Source organism: Panthera tigris, chromosome A2 (genome assembly GCF_018350195.1).
Source record: "Panthera tigris isolate Pti1 chromosome A2, P.tigris_Pti1_mat1.1, whole genome shotgun sequence".
Classification (NCBI taxonomy): domain Eukaryota; kingdom Metazoa; phylum Chordata; class Mammalia; order Carnivora; family Felidae; genus Panthera; species Panthera tigris.
The window spans coordinates 24,147,404-24,171,582 of record NC_056661.1 but is presented as its reverse complement, the minus strand read 5'-3'; the positions used below and the strand labels follow the sequence as shown (position 1 = coordinate 24,171,582).

Genomic DNA, 24,179 nt, shown 5'->3' with positions numbered 1-24,179 from the left:
CCTGTTTCAGATTCTGTGTCTCCCTCTCTCTCTGACCTTCCCTTGTTCATGATCTGTTTCTCTCTGTCTCAAAAATAAATAAATGTTAAAAAAAACTACAATGAGATGTCACTATACATCTGTTGGAATTACTAAAATAATAAGTCATGACAACAGCAAAAGTGTTGGTGGGAATGTAGAAAAATTAGATGTTTCCTACATTGCTGGTGGGAATGTAAAATGGTACAGCCACTTTGGAAAACAGTTTGGCGGTTTCTTATACAGGTAAAATCACAAGTCCCATGACCCAGAAATTTCACTCTGGTGGCATTTATATCAGAGAAATGAAAACTTATGTTCATAGAAAAAACTTATATGTGAATATTCATAGTCTCCTATTTATAATAGCCCCAAACCAGAAACAAGCCAAGTGTCCTTTAACAGGTAAATGGTTAAACAGGCTGGTATATCCATACCATGGGCTACTACTTAATAATAAAAGAGAACAAATTATTGATAGACATAACAACGTGGATGACTTTCCAGAGAATCATACTGAATGAAAAAAAAAAAACACTGCCAAAGGTTATGTACTGTATTCCTGTGTTTGTGTAACATTTGTGAAATGACAAAGTTATAGAAATGGAGGACAAATTCATGGTTGCCAGGGGTTAGAGATGGGGGGCAGAGACAGAAGAGGAGTGGGAGCAATTATAAAAGGACAATACAAGGGATCTTTTGGGGGATAGAATTGTTCTGTATCCTGACCTTAGAGGTGGTCACATGAATCTACGTATGTGATACAGTTGCATAGGACTAAATACAGACACACATACACACCAATGAGTGCATGTAAAAATGGTGATACCTGAATAAGATCAGTGGATTGTATGAACATCAATTTCCAGCTTGTGATATTGTACTATAGTTATGCTAGATTTTACTATTAGAGGAAACTGGGTAAAAAGTGTAAAAGGTATCTCTTAATATAATTTCTTACAACTGCATGGAAATCTCAATTATCTCATTATAAAATGTTAAAAAAAATAAAAGCAAGTATTTAGGACAGTTCCTGGTTTGTAGTGAAGAGGTCTGGGGCATACACTACCTAACCTTTTTATAAGCTGAAAGTTTATTTTTATTTTAATTTTAGGCCATATAAAAATGACTGCATCAGAAATGCCATGTTAAAATGTCACACATCCCATTATAATTAATTCTTCAGATTTGGATAAATTTCTCTTTTAGAGTTCTTTGTTTAAGGAATCTTTTAAAACGCTTCTCTGTTTTTATTCCAAATGAAATATATAGGGATAGTAGGCAGAATTCTAGGATGGCCCTCATGACATGGGCTCCCCAGGTGTTATGTCAATGTTTAGATTACATTTTATGCAAAAGGGAATTTGCAGATGTAATTAAGATTGCTATTCAATTGACCTTGAGTTAACCAAAAGGGAGATTATCTGGGTGGGCTTGAACTAATCACTTGAGCATTATAAATTTGAGTCTAGAGGTCAGAGACAGAAAAGTCAGAAAAATTCAAAGCATGGAGGAGGGGATTTGACGTGCAAAAGTGCTCTGTTGCTAGTTTTGAAGATGGAGAGGGGCATATAGCGAAGACCTGAGGCAGGTTCTCGTTGCTAAGAACAACTTCTAACTAATACCTAGCAGTGAAGTGAATAATGCCAACAATCTGAATGATCTTGAAAGAGGACCCCAAGTTCCAGATGAGAACTCATGCTGATTGACCTTTTGATATCTACTTTCTGAGACCTTAGGCAGAGAAACCAATTACACCACATTTGGACTTCTGGTGTATAGATTGTGGGACAATACATTCATATTGTTTTAACCTGCAAAGTTTGTGGTAATATTTTATGTAGCAATGGAAACCCATACAGTGGGTTGATTTAAATCTTTGTATTTAAATCCATTGTGTAGTGGATCCTGTTTTAGCAACCAGTGTTGCCTTTTCTTTGGTGTTATGTAAAGGGTATTTCTGGAGAAGGATTTTGGGAAGATGGAGGAGTAGAAGGCACCAGGAATTTGTCTCTCCATCTAGACAACAATTGAACCGGCAGAACCTGTCTAATGTAACTATTTTGGAAGTCTGTAGTCCATTAAAGGCTTACAACTTCCAGGGAAGGCTTAGATGGTAAAATGCAGTTAATTTGGGTCAATGTTAGCTCTTAACACAGTAGAAGCTAACCATTTCCCACCCTTCAGCCAAGTGGCAGGCAGCTAAACATGTGTGCCTGGAGCAACCTGCACACAGCTTGCAGGAGCCAGGGTGAATAAAAAGAAACCTGCCTTCCAAATATCAAGGAACTGTGTTCTGATCATTGATTGTTGCTTCTGATCAGAGGTGCAGTCAGAGTCAGCAGCCATTGTTGTTACACCTCCCCACATTGGTGCAAGCCCCTCCCCTTCTGCTGAAGTGACTTTCAGGAGACTTAAAAGGCTGGCAGTCTTTTTCCCTCCCCATTTTCTCTTTTGAGAGCCATACATTGAGGACTAGGACATTCATGAACAAGTTCATATATAAGGAAAATTAGAAAGTGAGGACACATACCCAGGAAAAGACACAGGCTCAGAAAAGACCTAAGAAGACCTTATATTTATACCTCAGACTGATCTTTGGCACAGAAATAGCCAACAACAACAGCAACGATGACAGCAACAAACACAAAATAAGAAACAGTAAACGACAACAATAACAAAAACAGCAAACCCTGGGATATGGAGAGAAGCTGATTTCCAGAGTACCACACTGTGAGTTTCAAACATCTAGTTTTCAACAACAGCAAAAATCACAAGGCATGCAGAAAGCAGGAAAGTACGATCTATTCAAAGGGGAAAAAATGAACAGAAACTGATCCTGAGAAGACTTGATGGCAGATCTACTAGACAAAGATTAAAAAAATTTTTTTAATGTTTATTTATTTTTGAGAGACAGAGAGAGACAGCATGAGCAGGGGAGGGGCAGAGAGAGAGAGGGAGACACAGAACATGAAGCAGGCTCCAGGCTCTGAGCTATCAGCACAGAGCCCAACATGGGGCTTGAACTCACAAGCCGTGAGATCATGACCTGAGCCAAAGTCGGACACTTAACCAACTGAGCCACCCAGGCACCTCTAGACAAAGATTTTAAAACAACACTCTAAAAGAACTAATGGGAGATGTGGGGGAAATAGAGAAAACAATGTATGAACAAAATGGAAATATCGATGAAAAGATAGAAAACCTCAGAGGAAACCATAAGGAAATTCTGGAGATGAAAAAGTATAATAACTGAAATGAAAAATTCACTAGAAGGATTCAAAGGCAGCTTTGAGTAGGCAGAAGAACCAATGAACTTGAAACAAAAAAAATATTGAAGAAAATTAAGCAGAATCTGAGGGGCTTCTGAGACATCATCAAGTGGACCAACCAACACACACATTAGGGGAGTCCCAGAAAGGAGAGAGATAAAGGGGCAAAGGAAATTTTTGAAGAAATAATGGCTGATACTTTGCAAATTTGATTTAAGACATGAATATGAACATCCAGGAAGCTCAATAAACTCTCAGAAAAATGAATGCAGAGGGACCCACACCAGGATACATTATAACCAAACTTTTGAAATCCCGAGACAAAGATATACTTTCTTGAAAGCATCAAGAGAGAAGTGACTTGTCACTTGCAAGGGATCCTAAATAAGTTTATAAGCAGTTTTCTGATCAGAAACTTTGGAGGCCAGAAGACAGTGGGTTGATATAATTAAATGATAAAAGAAAAAAAAACTGTTAACCAAGAATCATATATTCAGCAAAACTGTTCTTCAAGAGTGAGGGAAAAATTAAGATACTCCCAAATAAACAAAAGCTTAGAAGTTTGTTACCACTGGAACTGACTTACAAGAAGTGCTCAAGGGAGTCATGCAGGGTGAAATGAAAGGACACTAGATGGTAACTCAAAGCCATGTAAGAAATAAATATTTCAATAAAGGCAAATACATGGGCAAATATAAAAGCTACTATTATTGTAACAACGGTTTGTAACTCCACTTTCTGTTTTCTACATGATCTAAGAGAATGATTTATTTTATTATTATTATTTTAAATGTTTTATTTGTTTCTGAGAGAGGGCAAATAGGAGAGGGGAAGAGAGAGGAGGACCGAGGATCTGAAGCCAACTCTGGGCTGATAGCTGCGAGCCTGATGTGGGGCTTGCACTCATGAACTGTGAGATCATGACCTGAGCCAAAGTCCGATGCTCAACCTACTGAGCCACCCAGGCGCCCTTGAGACTAATATATTTTAAGAAACTATTAGTCTAAAAGCTAGTATCATTGTAACTTTGGTTTGTAACTTTATGTTTAATTTTCTATGTAATGTAAGAGACTAATGCATTAAAAAGAATCATTAGTTTATATTTGTGAGTACACCATGTATAAAGATATAATTTTGTGACATCAGCAACCAAAAGGGGTGGAGATGGAGCTGTAAAAGAGTCGAGTTTTTGTATGTTATTGAAACTAAACTAGTATAAATTCAAAGTGTTAAGTGTTATAAATTTTGGATGTTACATGTAATACCCATGGTAGTCACAAAGAAAATAGGTGTAGAACACACACACACACACACACGCACACACACAAAACGATAATACAATTCAATAATTTCAGTACAAAAAAATCAACTAAGTACAAAAGAAGACAGCAATGCAGGAAATGAACAAAAAACATTATCAGGTATGCAAGAAACAAATAACAAAATGACAGATATAAATTCCTCCTTTTCAATAATTACTTTAAATGGATTAAAGTCTCTAATTGAGAGACAGAGATTGGCAGAATGGATTAAGATCAATCATAAAAACAGCCCACCCTCAACATGATACAACTATATGCTATCTATGAAAGACTCACTTTAGATCCAAAGACACAAATAGATTGAAAGTGAAAGCAAGGAGAAATATGTCCTTTGCAAGTAGTAATGGAAAGAGAAAAGTTTACAAGAGACAAAGGCATTATAAATTAATTAAAGTTTCAATACTATCAGAAGATATGACATATATAGGCATGTATGAACCTAATGACAGGCCATCAAAATATGTGAAGCAAAAAGTGACAGACCTGAAGGAGGAAAAAGACAGTTTTGCAATAATCGTTGGGGACACCATTACCCCACTCTTAATAATAAAACAACCAGAGAGAAGATACGTAGGGAAATAGAGGACTTAACACAATAAATCAACAAGGTCTAACAGACATATTCAGAATACTCTACCCAACAATGACAGCATGTGTAATTTTCTCAAGTGCACTTGGGGCATTCCCCATATTCATCCCCAGATTAAGTCTCAATATATTTTCAAAAGATACATGTCATACAGACTATTTTCTCCAACCACAAGAGGATGAAGTTAGAAATCAGTAACAGAAAAACTGGAAAATTTGCAAAGTTATAGAAATTAAACAACATTTATTTATTTATTTATTTATTTATTTATTTATTTAGACAATGTGAGCAAGGGAGAGGGGCAGAGGGGGAGAGAGAGAGAGAGAGAAAAGCTTAAGCAGCCTTCACGCTCAGTGTGGAGGCCAACACAGGGCTTGATTCCACAACCCTGGGATCATGACTTGAGCCAAAATCAAGAGTTGGATGCTCAACCAACTAAGCCACCCAGGTGCCCCAAATAATACACTCGTTAACAATGAATGAATTGAAGGGGAAAAAAAAAGTTAGAGAGGGAGACAGCCAAACCATAAGAGACTCTTAAAAACTGAGAATAAACTGAGGGTTGATGGGGGGTGGGAGGGAGAGGGGGTGGGTGATGGGCATTGAGGAGGGCACCTGTTGGGATGAGCACTGGGTGTTGTATGGAAACCAATTTGACAATAAATTTCATATTAAAAAAAAACAATGAATGAATCAAAACAAATCAAAAAGAAGTGAAAAAATTCTTAAAGACGAATGAAATCAAAAGTGCAGTGTACCAAAACATATGGAATGTAGAGAAAGCAGTACTAAGGGGGAGATTTATGCATCAAAAGAATTATCACCAGAGTGAAAAGGCAACCCACAGAATTGGAGAGAACATTTATAAATTATATGTGTTAAGGGATTTATATGCACAATATACAGAGAATACCTAAAACTCGACAACAAAAATCAAACGTGATTCAAAAATGGACAAAAGCGTTTGAATAGGCATTTCTCCCAAGAAGATATACAGATGACCAGTAAGCACATGGAAAGATCACTCAACATTATTAGTCATTAGGGAAATGAAAATCAAAACTACAACGAGACACCATCTTTTACCCATTAGGATGGCTATTATCAAAAAACCATAAAATACCAAGTGCTATTATATTACCTGCATACTGGTAGGACCCCAGCCCTAATCCTCTTCAGTCCTCTCAGTGATTTGGGGAGACCCCAGGGAGTCTCTCACAGGCTTACAGCCTCAATTTCCAGTGCCCAAAGTCCCTTGAAATCAGTGCCTACCACTGCCCCAGGGCTGATGCCCTGAGGAAAGGTGTCCTCTGTCCTGTCCAGGGCACTGTCTCCCAGAGTGACAGGGGGTGCCTAATTAGTTTGTTTGGGACCACCATGGATTTACACATTTTCATGTACACAGATGTATCTGTGGGTATGGGCATACTCAAAATAATAAGACACGGTCTCCTCATAGAGCCAGTCTTCTCAGCTGTTAGCTTCTTTTACATAACGAGTATCATCCTGACATGTAACTATCCATATTCTTGTTCACCCATATATTTATTTATGGAATTGTGTAACCACATGAACACTTGTCTGGAATGGAGGAAACCTTTGTTTTGACTGCAGATGATTATGCCTTTGAGTTCCTGTGTTTTCCATGGAAGGACAGTGAATTCTCACAGTGGGCAGGAATACATTGCATTTTGATGAAAGAGAGACTAATTATTTGACCTATAACTTGAGTTTCCAGGATGTCTGTCTCAAGGCAGAAAACATGTCTTATTGAAAAGATATATTGGTGGGGAAAAAAAAGGAAAGAAGTAGAGAGAGAGGGAAGATGAAGGAAGGAAGGAAGGGAGAGAGGGAGGGAGGGGTAAAAGTCCATTTCTGTTCATTCAAATAGATTGTAGCCATTGGAAAAATTAGCCAAGTCCTGTGTCCTGCCAGTTGAGCGTCAGCAAGGTCAATGTTTTTGCATTCAGAGATATTTTGATGCTGCTACCACGGCCACTCCCACTGTCACCCTCTTCTCCTCCTCCTCGTTGCTGCAACTTCTGTCATTATTTGTATCTTATTCCAGATTTATGCTGAATGAATCAAATAATCCAAAAATTTGTTTAAGTCACACACTGTTAAACATGCATTTGGAATGATTTCGTGCGAAAGCCTGGGTGCAGAGTACAAATATTTTGAATGGACTTATCTTAGAGTTGTACTGCTTTTTTTACTTGTCACTTTAAAACCCTTAATATGAATAAATTGTTTGTACAGTGTTTTTTTAATCCTTAGATAAGAAATACATGGTTTGAAAGCAGAGAATAAAAACATGAATGATAATGTACGCAATGCCCAGGAAAGGTCCTTGCTGCTGCTCATGGGCAGGCGTTATAATCAGCCATTTAGCGTGTTTATTTCAGGCTGCAGATAGTGGATAAAAGTGGCTGGTTGGTTGCCAGCACATGATTTAGTTGCCAAATAGAGTGTGTAGTACTTGTTACATTTGATTTATATCATAAGTTCTTCCCATTAACGGTCTACTGATGATAACCTAGTTGGCTTTTCATGTGGTTACTTTGAAACAGCCACTTGACAACATTTAGCATATCACAAAGTTTAATACTGAATACAGGAGTGAGTGAATGACGACAACATAGGTCCTGCCTTATATTATTCTGGTGCTTAATGCAGAATGGACACCCAATACTAGTCTTTTCATTGAATGAAAAAAATCCTGCACATGTATTCCCTGATACACTGTACGAAGATTAGGTTATGGACTTCAGACTTAAAGGTCTGGTGGGAGGGATAGGAATAATAGTGCTTACATATCTGAAGGGCTTGCATCTGTATACAAAGAGGTAGTCTGCTTATCTGTATTGCCATTTGAATACAAAGTTGAATTATGGAAGGATGAAGGACTCATCAAGATGGCCTTGATTCTAAGTCAGTATAACCTTGTAATGATGACAGTGTCCATAACCTTGGTCTATTTTTTAAAACAGGTCCACTTCAGGAATGTTGTCCTTGGATATGTAATAAAATATGCATTAAATATGGTTAATTTTTATTTTCAGATTGAAAACTTGCAAGAACAGCTTAGGGATAAAGACAAGCAACTAACCAATCTGAAAGACAGAGTAAAGTCCTTGCAGACAGATTCTAGTAACACGGATACTGCGCTAGCAACACTAGAAGAGGCTTTGTCAGAAAAGGTGAGCTTGGGCTGAATAATGGGGGCGGTTGGGAGGAAGTGATCTAAATGTATTTAAATGTGCCTGCCTTTCTCTATGTGCTCTCACTACCCCCAGTCCCAGCTGGACCTCCCACTGCCGTGTTAGCCCTCCTCAGTAGACTTGGCACATTAAATAAGCCAGGAGATCCTTGAAATGCAAACCTGATTACATCACATTTGGCCCTGCTTGAAAACCTTCACTAGCTTGTTACTTTTCTTAGGATGGTAAAAACTGAAATCCTTAACCTGGCCTATATAGTCCATCCCTTCATCTGATCTGGCTCATACCTGGTCATCTACCTCTCTGCCTGCCTTACTCTTCTCTCCTTCCCATCCTTCTTTCCTCTTTCCTTTTCTCCCTTGTATCCTCCCTCCCTTCCTTCTTCCCTTCTTTCCTTCCTTCTTTTCCAGCCTCATCCCCATCTGTCTTTCCTCATTCTTTGTATTCTAGCTATGCTGGCCTTCTAAATGTTCAAGTCCACTATGTTCCCTCCTGCCTCAGACCCTTTTCATACCCAATTACCTAGCCTAGAATGTTCTTTACTTCCTGGAGATTTTAATTCATCTCCTTATGGGAGTTCAGCTTCCTGAGAAGCTGTATTGCACAGTAGTCAGGGATATGGACTTTGAGAGCTAGACTGCCTGTCTTCTATATTCCGCATTTTCATAGTCTATAAACTGATATAATAAGGTCAAGTGGAAGGAGACCTATGAGCCAGTCTCAGCCCTGCCACTAACTTACTGGTTGACCTTGGCAGGTAACTGCCTTTCTCAGTACCTCAAATTTGTGTAATGGAAGGCATTAGTTTAAATGGCCACAGGTTTTTTAAGCCATGTATTTTAAAGAAGCCTTCTTTGACTTCTGCTTCAGAATCACCAGGAGTTGCCTGTTGAAAATCTAAATTATTAGGTTCCATCTATACCTACTAAATCAGAACCTTGAAAGGGCTTGGGATTCTGTGTTTTAGGAAGTTCCTTGAATCATTGTGATGTACACTCTAGTCTGAGAGCCTCTGTAGTATATAAAAAAATAGAGAAGCTAAAAAGATGATCTAATTCTTTTTATGGCTAGAAAGAAATTATAACATTGTCACATTTATAATATTAAATTATAAAGATTTAATTTGAAAACTTATAAGAATAAATAAGATGATTTTTCAGGGAAAATATTCTTTTTAATATTTTCAAGAATTTATTACCAAAACTCTGTAGTAATTTTGTTTGTAAAACATTTGAATGAGTGAATTGGTAAAAACTATTAATGATTATGTATTCTGTTTGCAGTTTTGAGTAATATGATGTCAGTCCATTACTACCTCTCAATTTCTTTCTGTAACTTTACATAAACATATACTATATAATTTTTTTATATCGTGGATTCTTGGCAGGATTTTATCATTTTTTCCACCGGCCCTATTAAGATTAGATTTATTCTAGTTTAAATCCCCAAACAATTTCCAAATCTGAAACTACTCTTTTTATCTAAGCACCTCCTTTGAGAAGAAGGGGATGACTGCAAGGAAGGCTGAGGTCTGTGGGAGTCTGACCCCCCTCAAACTCATGCCACCACTTGAGAGTTATTGCCTCCCATGGGGCAAGCCTCTTAGTGCCTTATTTTCAAAATTTGCTGACCTCTAAGTTCCATTGTCTGTGGAACTACCTTGATAATAATTAATCAGCCTGCTGATCCAGAATCTCAAGTACATGAAATCTGATTTGGGCAATACATGAGGAGTTGAGTAGTTAGATACCTTGAAGGGCGAGATAGGGAACAAAAATGAGGGAAGAGGGTTTGGTGTGAGACAGTAAGAATTGCTGGCAACTGTGGCAAGCTGCGGAGTCTTTGACCTGCCTCAGATCATTCAAGTTCACATAACACATTAAAGTATTATGATGCTCAAGTCAAATATGATGTGGGCCAGCTTTGGCCTGTGAGCTCTTAGTTTTCAAACCTTATTTGCATCTGACTTGTAGATTTTCACAGTATTGAAGAATACAAGCAAACACAGATCAATTTATATGGAGGGAATTTTTAAAAGTTGTTAAAATCAGGATATTAGTGTATTTGATAAGCACAGATAAAAACATTGGATAGGAACTGTCAAGGTTCTCTATCATGGGTCGAAGAATAGTAGATTCCTTTTAAGTATTTATCCCAGTGGGTATCAAACTTTTGTTTTGTATCCAAATATTCTTATCATCTAGGGTTCTTCTTCTTCTTCTTCTTCTTCTTTTTTAATTCTCAAGTTAGTTAACATACCATGCAGTCTTGGCTTCAGGAGTAGAACCCAGTGATTCATCACTTACCTATGACATCCAATTGGGAGCTTCTTCAAATAACAGTTTCCTGGGTCCCATTTCCTAGTGATTCTGATTCAGTTGCTTTGCTCTGGGGCCAAGGAACCTATGATTTTTACAAGCATGCCCAGTGATTCTGATGAAAGTGGTCAGGTGACCACACCTTAAGAAATACCAAACCCATCCTCTTCCATTTTAAAGATGGGAAATTGGCTCAATGAGATGAAATGACTTGCCCAGAGATGAAAATTTTGGACAGGTACAGCACCATTCCCCATTTCTGGGTCCTGGGGCTATGTCATGGACAGACCGTGGCATGGCCTATGCTAACTTCTGAACCCAATACTCCAGGAAACCACTTCTAATCTAAGTTGGCCCTTGGTTGGGACTTTGATGTCTCCCCTGGACTATCCCAGGGCCACTCAGCTCATGGGTGATGGAATGGGACTGAAATTCAAACCTGATAATTGTGCTTTTGACAACATCACAATCACCTTTATTGGCCCTTCCCTCACAAGGTTCATTCAGTTTTATCCGCATTTAATTGAACAGACCCCCTGGAACAAGATGGTACAAAAAATAAAATGATTAATTAAAACTTTTGGATTCATAGAGCATCTAATTATTTGCTGTCATTTGGCTGATAAATAGAACCTATTAGGCACTATTCACCATTCCACTTGGGTTGTGACATTCTGGGAAGTATGTTATTCCTTTTAGTTTCCAGGAACTTATATACATATTCACAGTGCAAAAAAATAATGCCATTTAGCAAGTTAAGATTGAGTATGACATAGTTCTAGGATTGACACACAGAAGCTCAAGAGACGGAACCCACAGTATTTATAAAGCTGGTCTCGCCAAGTTTGCTGTAGCCATATAGCAGATAAGCAGTTGAGAAAGGCAGATAACAGAGCCGGAGGCCACTGCAATTCAGTTCCCGCTCAGTGATAAAGCACAAATAGATTAGATTCGTGCAGAGCCAGATGAGTGCACAAGGAACACTTGCCAATGCAAATAAGACTAAAACAAGAACACATTGTTGGAATTTCTGCAAGTTAGTTGTTAATCAAGTAGATCATGGCATATTAGGGCCTTTTAACACATGTTTTTGACATCTGGCCCTGCGTGGCTGACAGTTAAATTAGTTTTGTGATTGACGGAGAAATATTTCGTAGTATTGAATCATCAATAACACTTAAAAACATTATAGTGCTTGCTGATTTTTTTTGTCATCAATGCCCAGTCAATAGTAAAAGTGGCTAGAGTGAATCAACCTACTTACCAAATGACTCTGACACCTTCTGGATGTTAACACGTATACTTAATTTTATTTCCCTTCCTTTGAAGCTAAGATGATCCCTAATTTGACTTCTTATTCGTGCCTCCAGCATGCCAGACAGTTTGCCCAGCCATGGGTTAAAAGACTCACAGGAGTTGAGTGCCTTCTTTGGAAAGCTGGGCTGGGAGGAATGGACATGCAGTAAAACCACATGAAGGGTGCCGAGTGGGAATAAACGCCATATGATCCGGCAGGAGTGATTCCTGGGAAGGCTTCCAAATAGTGAAGTGACATAGTCAGTTTGGGACTTTAAAAAAATGTCACTCCAACATCCCATATGGTGGAAATGATGGGATGGAGAGGGCCTGGTAGCTGGGTGACCATTTGTGATGCTTTTGCAGTAAGTGTAGGCAAAAGGCAGTAAGGGCTCAGTTGCCGAAATTTTTAAAAGCTCTTAAGAGACTTCCTGTGCACTGAGGCCATTGTCTTCTTTTGTAGATTCCATAATTATCCACTCACCAGTGTCACAGACAGAGTGAAATAGGACTATAACTGGAATCAAGAAGAAACAAATGTAGGCAATTAGTAGACTGATTTGTTCTGTTTCCACCCCCACTGTTGTAATAATATACTTCATTTTAAAGTGTTTTTAACTAATTGCAAAACAATAATGATACTTCTTTTTTTCCTTGAAAGCATTAAGTACATAAATTATTGCCATTGGGGTAGAACAGTTACTTCCCTGGGGGACCTTAAATCACAGGCTAAGTGTTCAAACTAACTTCCCTCTGCACCACATACTGTTTTACATTGTCTTATGTATCAGGCCTTGTCTTGTACTATGTACTTATAAGCATATAAAAGATAATATCAGGATCCTTAAAAGTAGCTGTTGCACCAGTATTTTTTAAGGATCACTATCCAGAAAGGATGCTGTATTTTGTCAAATGCTTTTTCTGCATCTATTGAAAGGATCATATGGTTCTTATTCTTTCTTTTATTAATGTGGCATATCACATTGATTGATTTGTGAATATTGAACCAGCCCTGCTGCCCAGGAATGAGTCCTGGTGATCATGGTGAATAATTCTTCTAATGTACTGTTGAATTCGATTTAGTAGTATCTTGTTGAGAATTTTTGCATCCAGGTTCATTGGGGATAATGGCCCGTAATTTTCCTTTTTAGTGGGGTCTTTGTCTGGTTTTCGAATCAAGGTAATGCTGGCTTCATGGAATGAGTTTGGAAGTTTCTGTTCCATTTCTATTTTTTTGGAACAGTTTGAGAAGAATAGATATTAACTCTGCTTTAAATGGCTGGTAGAATTCCCCTGGGAAGCCATCTGGCCCAGGACTCTTATTTGTTGGGAGATTTTTGATAACTGATTCAATTTCCTTTCTTGATAAAAATCTTCAAGAAAGTAGGCATAGAAGAAATATTCCTCAACTTCATAAAGGCCATATACGAAAGGCCCACAGCTAATAACATCCTTGATGGGGAAAAATTTAGAGCTTTCTCCCTAAGATCAGGAACATGACAGGGATGTCCAGTCTCACTACCATTGTTCAACATAGTACTGGACGTCCTAGCCTTAGCAGTCAGACAACAAAATGAAATAAAAGGCATTCAAATTGGCAAGAAAGAAGTCAAACTTTAACTCTTCACAGATGACATGATACTCTACATGGAAAACCCGAAAGACTTCACCAAAAAACTGCTAGAGTTGATCCATGAATTCAGCAAAGTCGCAGGAAATAAAGTCAATGTACAGAAATCCGTTGCATTTCTATACACAATAATGAATCAGCAGAAAGTGATACCAAGGAATTGATTCCATTTAAAATTGCACCAAAAACCATAAAATACCTAGGAATAAACCTAACCAAAGAGGTAAATGATCTGTACACTGAAAACTATAGAAAGCTTATGAAAGAAATTGAAGAAGATACAAACAAATGGAAAAGCATTCCATGCTCATGTATTGAAAGAACAAATAATGTTAAAATGTCCATACTACCCAAAGCAATCTATACATTCAATGCAATCTCTATCAAAGTAACACCAGCATTCTTCACATAGCTAGAACAAACAAGCCTAAAATTTGTATTGAACCTCAAAAGACCCCAAATAGCCAAAGTAATGTTGAAAAAGAAAACCACAGCTGAAGGCATCACAATTCCAGACTTTAAGCTGTATTACAAAACTGTAATTATCAAGATGGTATGGTGCCGGCACAAAAGCAGACACACAGATCAATGGAATAGAATAGAGAACCCAGAAATGGACCCACAAACATATGGCCAACTAATCTTTGACAGGGCAGGAAAGGGTATCCAATGGAAACAAGATAGTCTCTTAAGCAAATGGCACTGGGAAAACTGAACAGCGACATGCAGAGGAATGAGCCTAGACATTTTCTTATTCCATACACAACAATAAACTCAAAATGGATGAAATACCTAAATGTGAGACAGGAAGTCATCAAAATCCTGCAGGAGAAAATAGGCAGTAACCTCTTTGACCTTGGCTGTAGCAACTTCTTACTTAACATGTCTCTGGAAGCAAGGTAAATAAAAGCAAAAATGAACTATTGGGACCTCCTCAAGAAAAAAAGCTTCTGCACAGCAATGGAAACAATCAACAAAACTAAAAGGCACCCGATGGAATGGGAGAAGATATTTGCAAATGACATATCAGATAAAGGGTTAGTATCCAAAAATCTATAAATAATTACCAACTCAACACCCCAAAAACAAATAATCCAGTGAATAAGTGGGCAGAAGACATCAATAGGTGCTTTTCCAAAGAAGACATGCAGATGGCTGACAGACACATGAAAAGATGCTCAACACCATTCATTTTCAAATGGGAAATAGAAATCAAAACCACAATGAGATACCACCTTACACCTGTCAAAATGGCTAAAATCAACAACTCAAGAAACAACAGATGTTGGCAAGGATGTGGAAATAGGGGAACACTTTTGCACTGTTGGTGGGAATGCAAACTGGTGCAACCACTCTGGAAAACAGTATGGAGGTTCCTCAAAAAATAAAAAAATAGAACTACCCTATGACCCAGCAATTGCACTATTAAGAGTTTATCTAAACGATACAAAAATGCTGATTCGAAGGGGCACATGCACCCCAATGGTAACAGCTCTATCAACAATAGCCAAAGTGTGGAAAGACCTCTAATGTCCATTGACTGATGAATGGATAAAGAAGTTGTGGTGTGTGTATGTGTGTGTGTGTGTGTGGTGTGCACACACACACACACAATGGAATACTACTTGGCAATGAAAAGAATGCAGTTTTGTCATTTGCAACAACGTGGTTGGAACTAGAGTGTATCATGCTAAGAGAAATAAGTCAGTCAGAGAACGACAAATATCATATGATTTCACTTGTATGTGGAATTTGAGAAACTCAACAGATGAACATAGGGAAGGGAAGGAAAAATAAGATAAAAACAGAGAGGGAGGCAAACCATAAGAGACTCCTAAATACAGAGAACAAACTGAGGGTTGCTGGAGGGGGTGGGGTGGGGGATGGGTTAAATGGGTGATGGAGGCATTAAGGAGGGCACTTTTAGGGATGAACATTGGGTGTCATATTAAGAGATGAATCACTGGGTTCTACCCCTGAAGCCAAGACCATACTGTATATTATCTAACTTGAATTTAAATTAAAAAAAAAAAAAAAGAATTGCCATCCAAAAGAGAGTTCAGATATGTGTTAGATAATTTGAAACAAATTTCAGAAATCTAACTCATTCTTGCCCAAATGGAATTTTACTTAAAAAGAATAAGGTTCTTGTTCTGATATTGGTAAGTTTCCAAATTTTTGGAAACCATGTCTACCAGAGTAGTGTTTTCAGTATATAAGTCAAGAGCAGCAAGGTGCTCAGATCTTCTTAAATGGCACTATGCATATGTTTGTGGCATTGTGGTCTTATGGACATGGCTAAGACTCAGAGAGCCCTGAATGCCAGGGTGTGCCTTCTGTTTATGTGCTGGGTCACCTTAGATGAATTAGCTGGTCCTTGGTCTGGGTTTCTCACTACTACACTGTTACTAGTAGCACGGGGGGTTCAGACCCCACAGTTGTGTTGATGCCTAGATGGAGAAGGGCACTTCACAGTGCCTAGCATGTAGTAAGCTTTCAGTAAGGGAAAGCTGCTGTTTGAACTTTGTCAAATTCAAGCAATATTTTGGGAGTCTCTACTGATTGCCAAGAAGACATTGAAAAAATGTGGAGGAAAATGAACATTTCCAGGCACATTATAAAATCACTTATACAACAGTGAGCTCATTCTTTATTTTGTCTCTGGTTCTCAGCATGAGTTCAGACCCCTAGAGGGCCTAGATCTTGCTCCACTCGGATCCCCTTTCTAGCCAGAGAAGAGTCTTCAGAAACCAAGGAAGTTTTTTTGATATCAAATGGAAAAGCCAAGCAAAGAGGGTTGAACGAAGAAGTTAGTTTTGCTTCTTCCACTTGTCCATTGAAGGCTTTAGTAAGTCTAGAGTCATGGTGCCTAAACTTCCATCTTCTGGAACTGCTTTCAGAATTTTCCAAGTACTGCCATGAACCAAAACAGCCTCAGAGCTTGAACATTAAAGTCCCTTGCAACTCTGTGATGCTAAATTTTACTAGTAAGCCAAAAGCCATATTGATTGTCTTTCCCAAATGCTGTTATGTGTGCATAACAAACCCAATTTAGATTATCTTGCATGTGTTGATTCATATAGAGCATTTCTTACATTTATTGCCTCCCATTTCCTTTTGTAGCATGCCTTAGCACACACACACTGATGGTTTCTCACTTCCTCTTTTTTAACACTTGTCTCAAAGGAGAGAATAATTGAGCGTTTGAAAGAACAGCGGGAGAGAGATGATCGAGAAAGATTGGAAGAAATAGAATCTTTCCGAAAAGAGAACAAAGACCTGAAAGAGAAGGTCAATGCTTTACAAGCTGAACTGACTGAAAAAGAGGTGAGTCTGGAAAAACAAATGAACTATGCTGATAGTCCTATTCATGGTAGCCTTAAGAGACTAAAGAGTTCATTTGAGGGGCTGTGTGAAGACTTTGGGGACATAGTTTCCTTTGCAAAACTGCCTGAATTCAAAGGAAAATATTTACTGTAACTCCCTTCAGCAGGATGCCCTATGCTTCTCTTCTCTGCTCTGTGTACAATGTAGCTCCTTGAAAGTTTTCTTGTTGTCTTAACCACATTTGTGTGGCTTATTCTATATTTTTTCAATGTCCCAGGATCTTTTGCTTGGGGTAACAACAATATCAATAATAATAACAACATATCCACTTTATTGAGGGCCTGTTATATACTAATCTTTGTGTTGGGTACTCTACATTCATCTGTGCTTCCCAAAAGGATCACTCAATACGTCCAGGTTAGGAGATACGGTACCATGCTGGACACAAAGTGTAGGTTAAATGTGGCTACTCTTCTGGAATATCAATTTTACATTACGGTAAATGACTTAAAACAATATTTTCATGCTAGAGAAAACATGGATACAGAATAAAAATTGTAGCCACATTTTTAAAGTAAAACAATATACTTTAAAGAAATTTCTTGCTTGGGGGTTATGGAGAGGATGCTTTGAGCTATCTTCCCCACGCTTGGAGGGATACTTGTAACTCCTTTAGTTTACTTAGGGATACTTTGATGGAAAAGTTTGAGGAGCAGTAATGCATGGTATTTTGTCCAATCTCCAAAACTCTGAGATATGTGCCATTGTCCACAATTGGCCCCTCCATACTTATTTTTGTCCACAGGAAATGTCCATCTCCTTTTGGCTGTTACAGATCCTTTCACCTTATTGTACTGTATCACTGCCTACTTGTCCATTTTTCAGCCCCACATTGTTACCTCATCCCTTGGGTTTTGATAATTCTATACAAATTAAAGTACTGTCTCAATGAGTAATCCAAGAGGGGAAGAATTGATAAGTAATAGAAACAAAATTCATTTTCCCTAAAATAAGCACACTAGGTTGTTTTGTTTTTGTTTTATTTTACAGAGGAGATTATTTCTTTGATACAAAAATAAAGAGTATAAATCCTACTATTCCTACTATTTCAGTGCTAAATCTAACTTGGGGGATCTGTAATGAATGTAGTTGGTATGTGTCAGAAGGCACAGAAGCTTTGACCTCATTTGCAATTTGAATAACTGATTATAAGTGTTATTAATGGGTTTGCACCTTGAAGTCAGTGTGTGTGTGTGTGTGTGTGTGTGTGTGTGTGTGTGTGTGTGTGTTTGTATAAAGAGCTCTTGATGACATGGTGGAGCATAGCTTTAAATGAAAATAATTTTGTAAACAATGCCTACATTATATGATTTCAGACAGGCATTTCAGCAAACATTTATTGTTCCTGTATAGTAATGTGCCTGCCACTGGGATGGGTGTGTCAGTCAAGGTTCCACCAGAAAAACAGAACTGCATTAAGAAATTTAACCACATTAAGAAATTTATTGCAAGAAATTGGCTTATATAGTTATGGGGGCAAGTCTGAAATTCATAGGGCAGGCCATCAGAAAGGGCAGGCTGGAAACACTCCAGACAGGAATTGGTACAACAGTCCACAGGTGGATTTCTTCCTTCTCAGGGAAATCTCAGTCCTGCTCTTAAGGCCTTTCAACTGGTAGGATCAGGCTCACCCAGATTTGGAAAATAATATCCTTTACTTAAAGTCAACTGATGGTAGGTGGTACTCCCATCTATAAAGTACCTCCATAGCAACACCTAGATTAGTGTTTGATTGAATAACTGGGGACTATAGCCTAGCCAAGTTGATACATAAAGGTATCAGACCTGGAAATTTAAAGTGTATAAAGAAAAACAACATATAATTGTTGTCAGCTTATAATTTAGTTAAGGTGATAATCACCTTCACCATGGCAAAATGCCTGGCTTGCAAAGTCCTTTATTATTTCTGTGGGAGTGGTATGATAAAGAGCATTGAAATTGGAGTCAGAATTCTGGGTTTGGGACCCGTATCTTCCTTTAATAGAGCACAAACCTCAGAGAAGGTGCTCAGTTCATGTGAGCCTGAGTTTCTTGACTGAAAAATGAGAGTGACTAACCTGTCCTTCAGAGGGTTGTTAGGAGTTAGGTTGTTTGCTGAGTGATGGAGGTGGTGTCTTTATTAACAAGGTTATTCCAAGGTCCTGGAAGCAGCTCTGACACAAATTTTAGGTAACATCATTTACTAAATGGCCCCTGTGTGCTTAGTGTCTTTCTAGGTGCTGCAAATGGCCAAAATGGAAACACACAAGGCCTGATTTTGGGTAAAACCTAAATATTTTAGTCACATAGTTAGATTTTGCTAACTGTGTTTCATGTTTGGTGATAGATATGCCTTTGTAGCTCAGCAGAATTATGTTCCATGATATATGCAAGTATTTACTTCCTTACTTTTTAGAATTCAGACTGTCTAGGAGAGCTCTTGGTTTTTGGGCATGACTGATGAGTGGAACAACTTAGGTAAAGCCATGTCTGAGTTGGGGTTTCATTATATCTGTTGAATTTGGATTTTTAAAGGCTTGGGACATAAAGTCTGCTCTAAATTTTAAAATAATTCTATCTGTGATTCTACAGAAGATCTTTTAAAAACCATTGGTTATTTTTCTGTTAAAGAAATGGAATTTGATAAAAACAGGATGCTTCTTTTATATTTGATTTGTCCTTTGGGAGGGAAAGGCATTAAAATCAGTATTTTCGTTCATATTTGTCTTAGCGTCTGCACGATTTGACAGCAATAAATGTAAATGGAAGGTTCAGGGTGTCTGTTTTGCCATGACATGTAAAGACCACCTTGGGACTTACATCATTAGCATGACTTTGAGATGTGAAACATGCATTTACTGGCCACACCATTTGGTCACATTTGATTCTATTGCAGTTAGATCCTGCTCAGTTCTGTAAGCTGGCCAATTTTAATTTCCTGGCCAGAGCCAGCTATTGTTACCTTAGTAAGACTATATTTACCCTTTCTGTCTAATGCACACTTTATTGCTATGCATAGAATCAATGTATTCAAATTGAAGACTAGTAGAAATTGTAGTGTTTTACTCACTAGTGTTCTTTCCTTTCAGTCTAGTTTAATTGACCTCAAGGAACATGCATCTTCATTAGCCTCAGCAGGACTGAAAAGAGACTCCAAATTAAAATCTCTGGAAATAGCCATTGAACAAAAGAAAGAAGAATGTAGCAAATTGGAAGCACAGTTAAAAAAGGTAAGTGAAGTCCAAGAAAATAAATGCTCATTTTACAATGAATATATAAAATGGAAAAGGAAGAGATATTTTGCAAAGAAACAAACCCCTTATCTTTTGCTGTCTGCTGATAAGAGAATTAGGCACTCTTAGCTTAAGAAGTCTGCATCAAATTGGTTAGTGAACCTTAAAAAAAAATATCTTAGGTTTCCTGTCTGAAAAAAACTTGAAAAATAGATGAAAATAGTAATGGAAGTAAAAAAAATATTATAAAAACAAGCTGTTACTCACTGGGGAAATCTCAACTTTAAAAAAGATAAATGGAAATGTTTGTAACAAATCAAAGAATCCAGGGGCTCCATTTATATTGATAAACTTTTACTACTTTCAGAAGTAGGCCAATTATTGTATTAGAACTTTGTAAAAGTTTACCTGACAATATAAATTTCTAAAAGTCTGCCCAAATAGTCAAAATCTCTAGACTGTCTGTGGGATGACTCTTTATACTTAACCAAAAATGACCTTAATGTCTTAGAAAGCTTGTTGAATGTAGAAGACTTTGGAAAAGAAAACAGCATCTTTACATTGCAGCATTAACATGTTTTCTCTGAACTGGACATTTTTGTGGAGTACATTTCCAGTCATGCATTGTTCCTTTGACTTTTTCCCTGTGTTGTTTGGTACGTCTGCACTCATTGTCCACATAAAACTCATAACTTTATGAGTTTAAGCATTTTGTTTCCCTTTGACAGCTTATACACTTATTCAGAAGAGGTGATAAGAATCTAAATAATCAAAGCATATAATAACGTTTGATTATATATAATGTATAGCACACTGGAATGGGGATTCATTTGATAAAGTTATGAAAATATATGATGTGGATGATAAGGATGCTAAAGCATCATATATCTGTGGAGAAATTATTCTGAATATATAAAAATTTAATATACTATTTTGTGCGCTACAATACATAACTGAAATGTTCAGTGTACCATGGAATTTTAGGAAATTGTCCTGAGAAATTTCACACTAGTAAGGTCTCCTTTCTAAAGATAAATACGGAGATCAAATCCCTCTATAGCAAAACAGCAAGAAAATCTCTGTATTGCATAATCTGCTTTCCAATCCACTCAGCATCTCACTTTTTTTCAAGTAGTATCTAGTTAAGCAGCCATCTTGAACAATAAATATAAGAATTTAATTTGCCCATTTGAGGGTGCTTAAGTAGCAATTGAGTTGTCTATTTATGCATTGGGTGTATGATAATACATTCTTGACACATATAATGAATGTGTGCTGTAATATGTTATACATGCATGTACGTATCAAGAAATGAGCCCATGAAAGGTACTTTTAATTTAATGAACAGTTTTGTGATCACAAGGCAGGCTTTAAGATACTGAGAGAGAACTTCATTAAGTTGCTTTGCATTAGCTTACCTCAGTTGCATTGTGCTGAGTCTTGAAGAAGGAGGACCTCAATTAGACCTGGCCATGAAAGACACCTCATGAACTCTTTGTAGCCTTTATGGAGATGAGGCCACTGCACATATTAATTCTGCAGATACATACTCGACATGCTCCCTTTTAGTGTAAATCACCTGTGGAATTTAAAACCCTCTAGTAATTAAGAAGGAAGAGGTTCACATAATGATACAGTTTCCTTGTATGTGACTTGACTAGTTTAATAGTCAATAGTTAATAGTTAATAGTTAATAGAACATCTATTTAAGCATTTCAATTTAGTTTCCTTCAAGGTAGCTCTGATTTTCCCAAAGTATCACTCACAGCATGTGGTTTTCTTAAACTCTCAGGTAGACATGGTGTGCTGAAGTTCATATAGCAAATCCTATAAACATTTTAGCATTATTCCTGACAATATTTTAACCTTCTGTCACATCACCAGGATTAAAGTAACAAATATGGTTGTCTTGCTGTAAAGGACCTATTTAATTTATGAAAAGATAACTTATTTCTAAGGGTATAAATAATGTTTGCTTATACTATCTCCTAAATGCATAGTACAGTGAGATTAAATAAAGTAATTATAATTTAAATATTTTCATACCTAACCTGCAGATGCTATTTTGTTATTCTTGGCTCTCTAGCATTAACTAAATTCAAAAGTTTAAAATACTTTTCCTAGTAGTCTTTAATTTCTGCTAATAAATAGTTCCATAAAAACCTCAAGTGCCCATCACCTTAAAAAGAATTGAGATCTACATGAAATATTTGAAAATATAAGCCAACAGTATGTGAATATACATATAAACACATCATTTACTCATGGAAAAATAAGCAGCTATAAAAGCTTAAGGAGTGTCTGGGCCTCCTTTTAAATAAAAGGGTATGTGACTTGTGAATAAAATATAAAGGGTTACTAAATGAAAGCTGAAAACATAATAGTTTTATTATGTCATAAATAAACCATGAATTCCCAATGGAATTTTGCTCAAGATTTGTGAGCGTCCAGGTATTTTTGCCATAAAATGTACACAACGTTGTAGATGTGTTTAGCTGAACAGAAACCTTGTCTGCCAATTACAGTGGCATCCAAATTGTGATTTAAATTTATTTTGGTCTTATGAACAATTCTTGACATTGGTAAGGTGAGTTTTTACATAAAAGTTTATGGAGAACATTCACATGCATAGTTACTTTTAATCCTTTACTGTACTGTTAATTTAAGTCTCCAAATCCTTCATGATGAAAAATGGTTATAGGCAGAAAAGAAATTAGTCCTTACACATTGCATCTCACCTCTTAAAAACAGATATTCACACATCAGATATTCATGTGTGAGGAAAGTTTTACTGATATTTGTGAGGCTGATAAGATGGTATTAACCACATAACATACAAACTAGTTATGAGCATGCTTTACAAATTAGTGTGTTCATTAATCTTAAATAGACACCCAGGGGTTGAGAAGAACCTGATTAGTGACAAGTGGGTAGTTTTGTCTTTCAAGAATATATGGTGTTCAACATGTAGAAGTAAGTTTACCTTGTATGTCTAGAAATCAATTAAGAATGATTCAAAACATTATAATTTGTGGTATTTGGTAATTTTCCAATTAATATCATCTTTGAGGAGAGTGGGTGTTTTTTTAACCAGGGCAAGATTATCATTTGCTTCATCAAAGTTGAACAAATAAAAAATTCAGGCTCTTTAAAGGTACATACATGTCTCAGCGTAAAGCAAAGTGAAATTTCTTACAATATTTCATCTTCTGCACCTTGACATTGAGCCCCAGGTTAATGATGCAGGTATTTAAGAAATAGAACCAGGGAGTGATATTTAAAATAATATTCAGTACATTTAAATCCACCAAAATTTAAATCTTCTACACAAAAAAGACTGGAGAGCATTACAAATTCTGAAGCACTTGGAACATAATAGGATAGTCACTAAAAATTATATTTTTTGTTAATTATGAACTAACAGTACAAGTTGGTAATGGGAAATGGATAATACTGTATTTTGGTTCCCTTTATTCTTCCTGATGACTTAATTTTTTCTTCTCCCATTTACTGTTAATCCTGTAATGTCTTGCTTACTGATATTTGCTATTGCTAACCTGCTGTTTGCTGATCTATATTTTCCTAAAGTTAGACTGAATAGAAACTTCAGGCTTGTGTTAATATAAAAAAAAAGAGCTATAAATTCAATGATAAGATTTAATTAATCTTTTATTATTACCATCTTTGAAGTTCAGGTAATAAATTGCAGGCTTGGCCAAAAGTACTTCTTCTGATTCATTGCTAGAGGCCAGCACTTCATGTATCATCAAAAGTGGACAGCTTTCTTTATTTCATGGGTTATTTAACTTGAGAAAGGGAAAGTAACACAAACCTTAAATTTCTTATTCCAGCTATTCTTTTTTAGGAGCCAAAGTCAACATTTTTATTTCCCTAGAGCCTCTCACTTTCACCGT

At 37.0% G+C, this 24,179-nt stretch overlaps 1 protein-coding gene across 1 annotated transcript in view; it reads left to right on the top strand.

Moving 5' to 3' along the window:
- ERC2 (ELKS/RAB6-interacting/CAST family member 2) overlaps positions 1-24,179 on the top strand; it is a 709,181-nt gene that overhangs the window by 389,351 nt on the left and 295,651 nt on the right. The window contains exons 7-9 of the mRNA XM_042979179.1: positions 8,264-8,401; positions 16,853-16,993; positions 20,122-20,262. Coding sequence (XP_042835113.1) covers positions 8,264-8,401; positions 16,853-16,993; positions 20,122-20,262 — 420 coding nt within the window. The remainder of the gene's footprint in view (positions 1-8,263; positions 8,402-16,852; positions 16,994-20,121; positions 20,263-24,179) is intronic.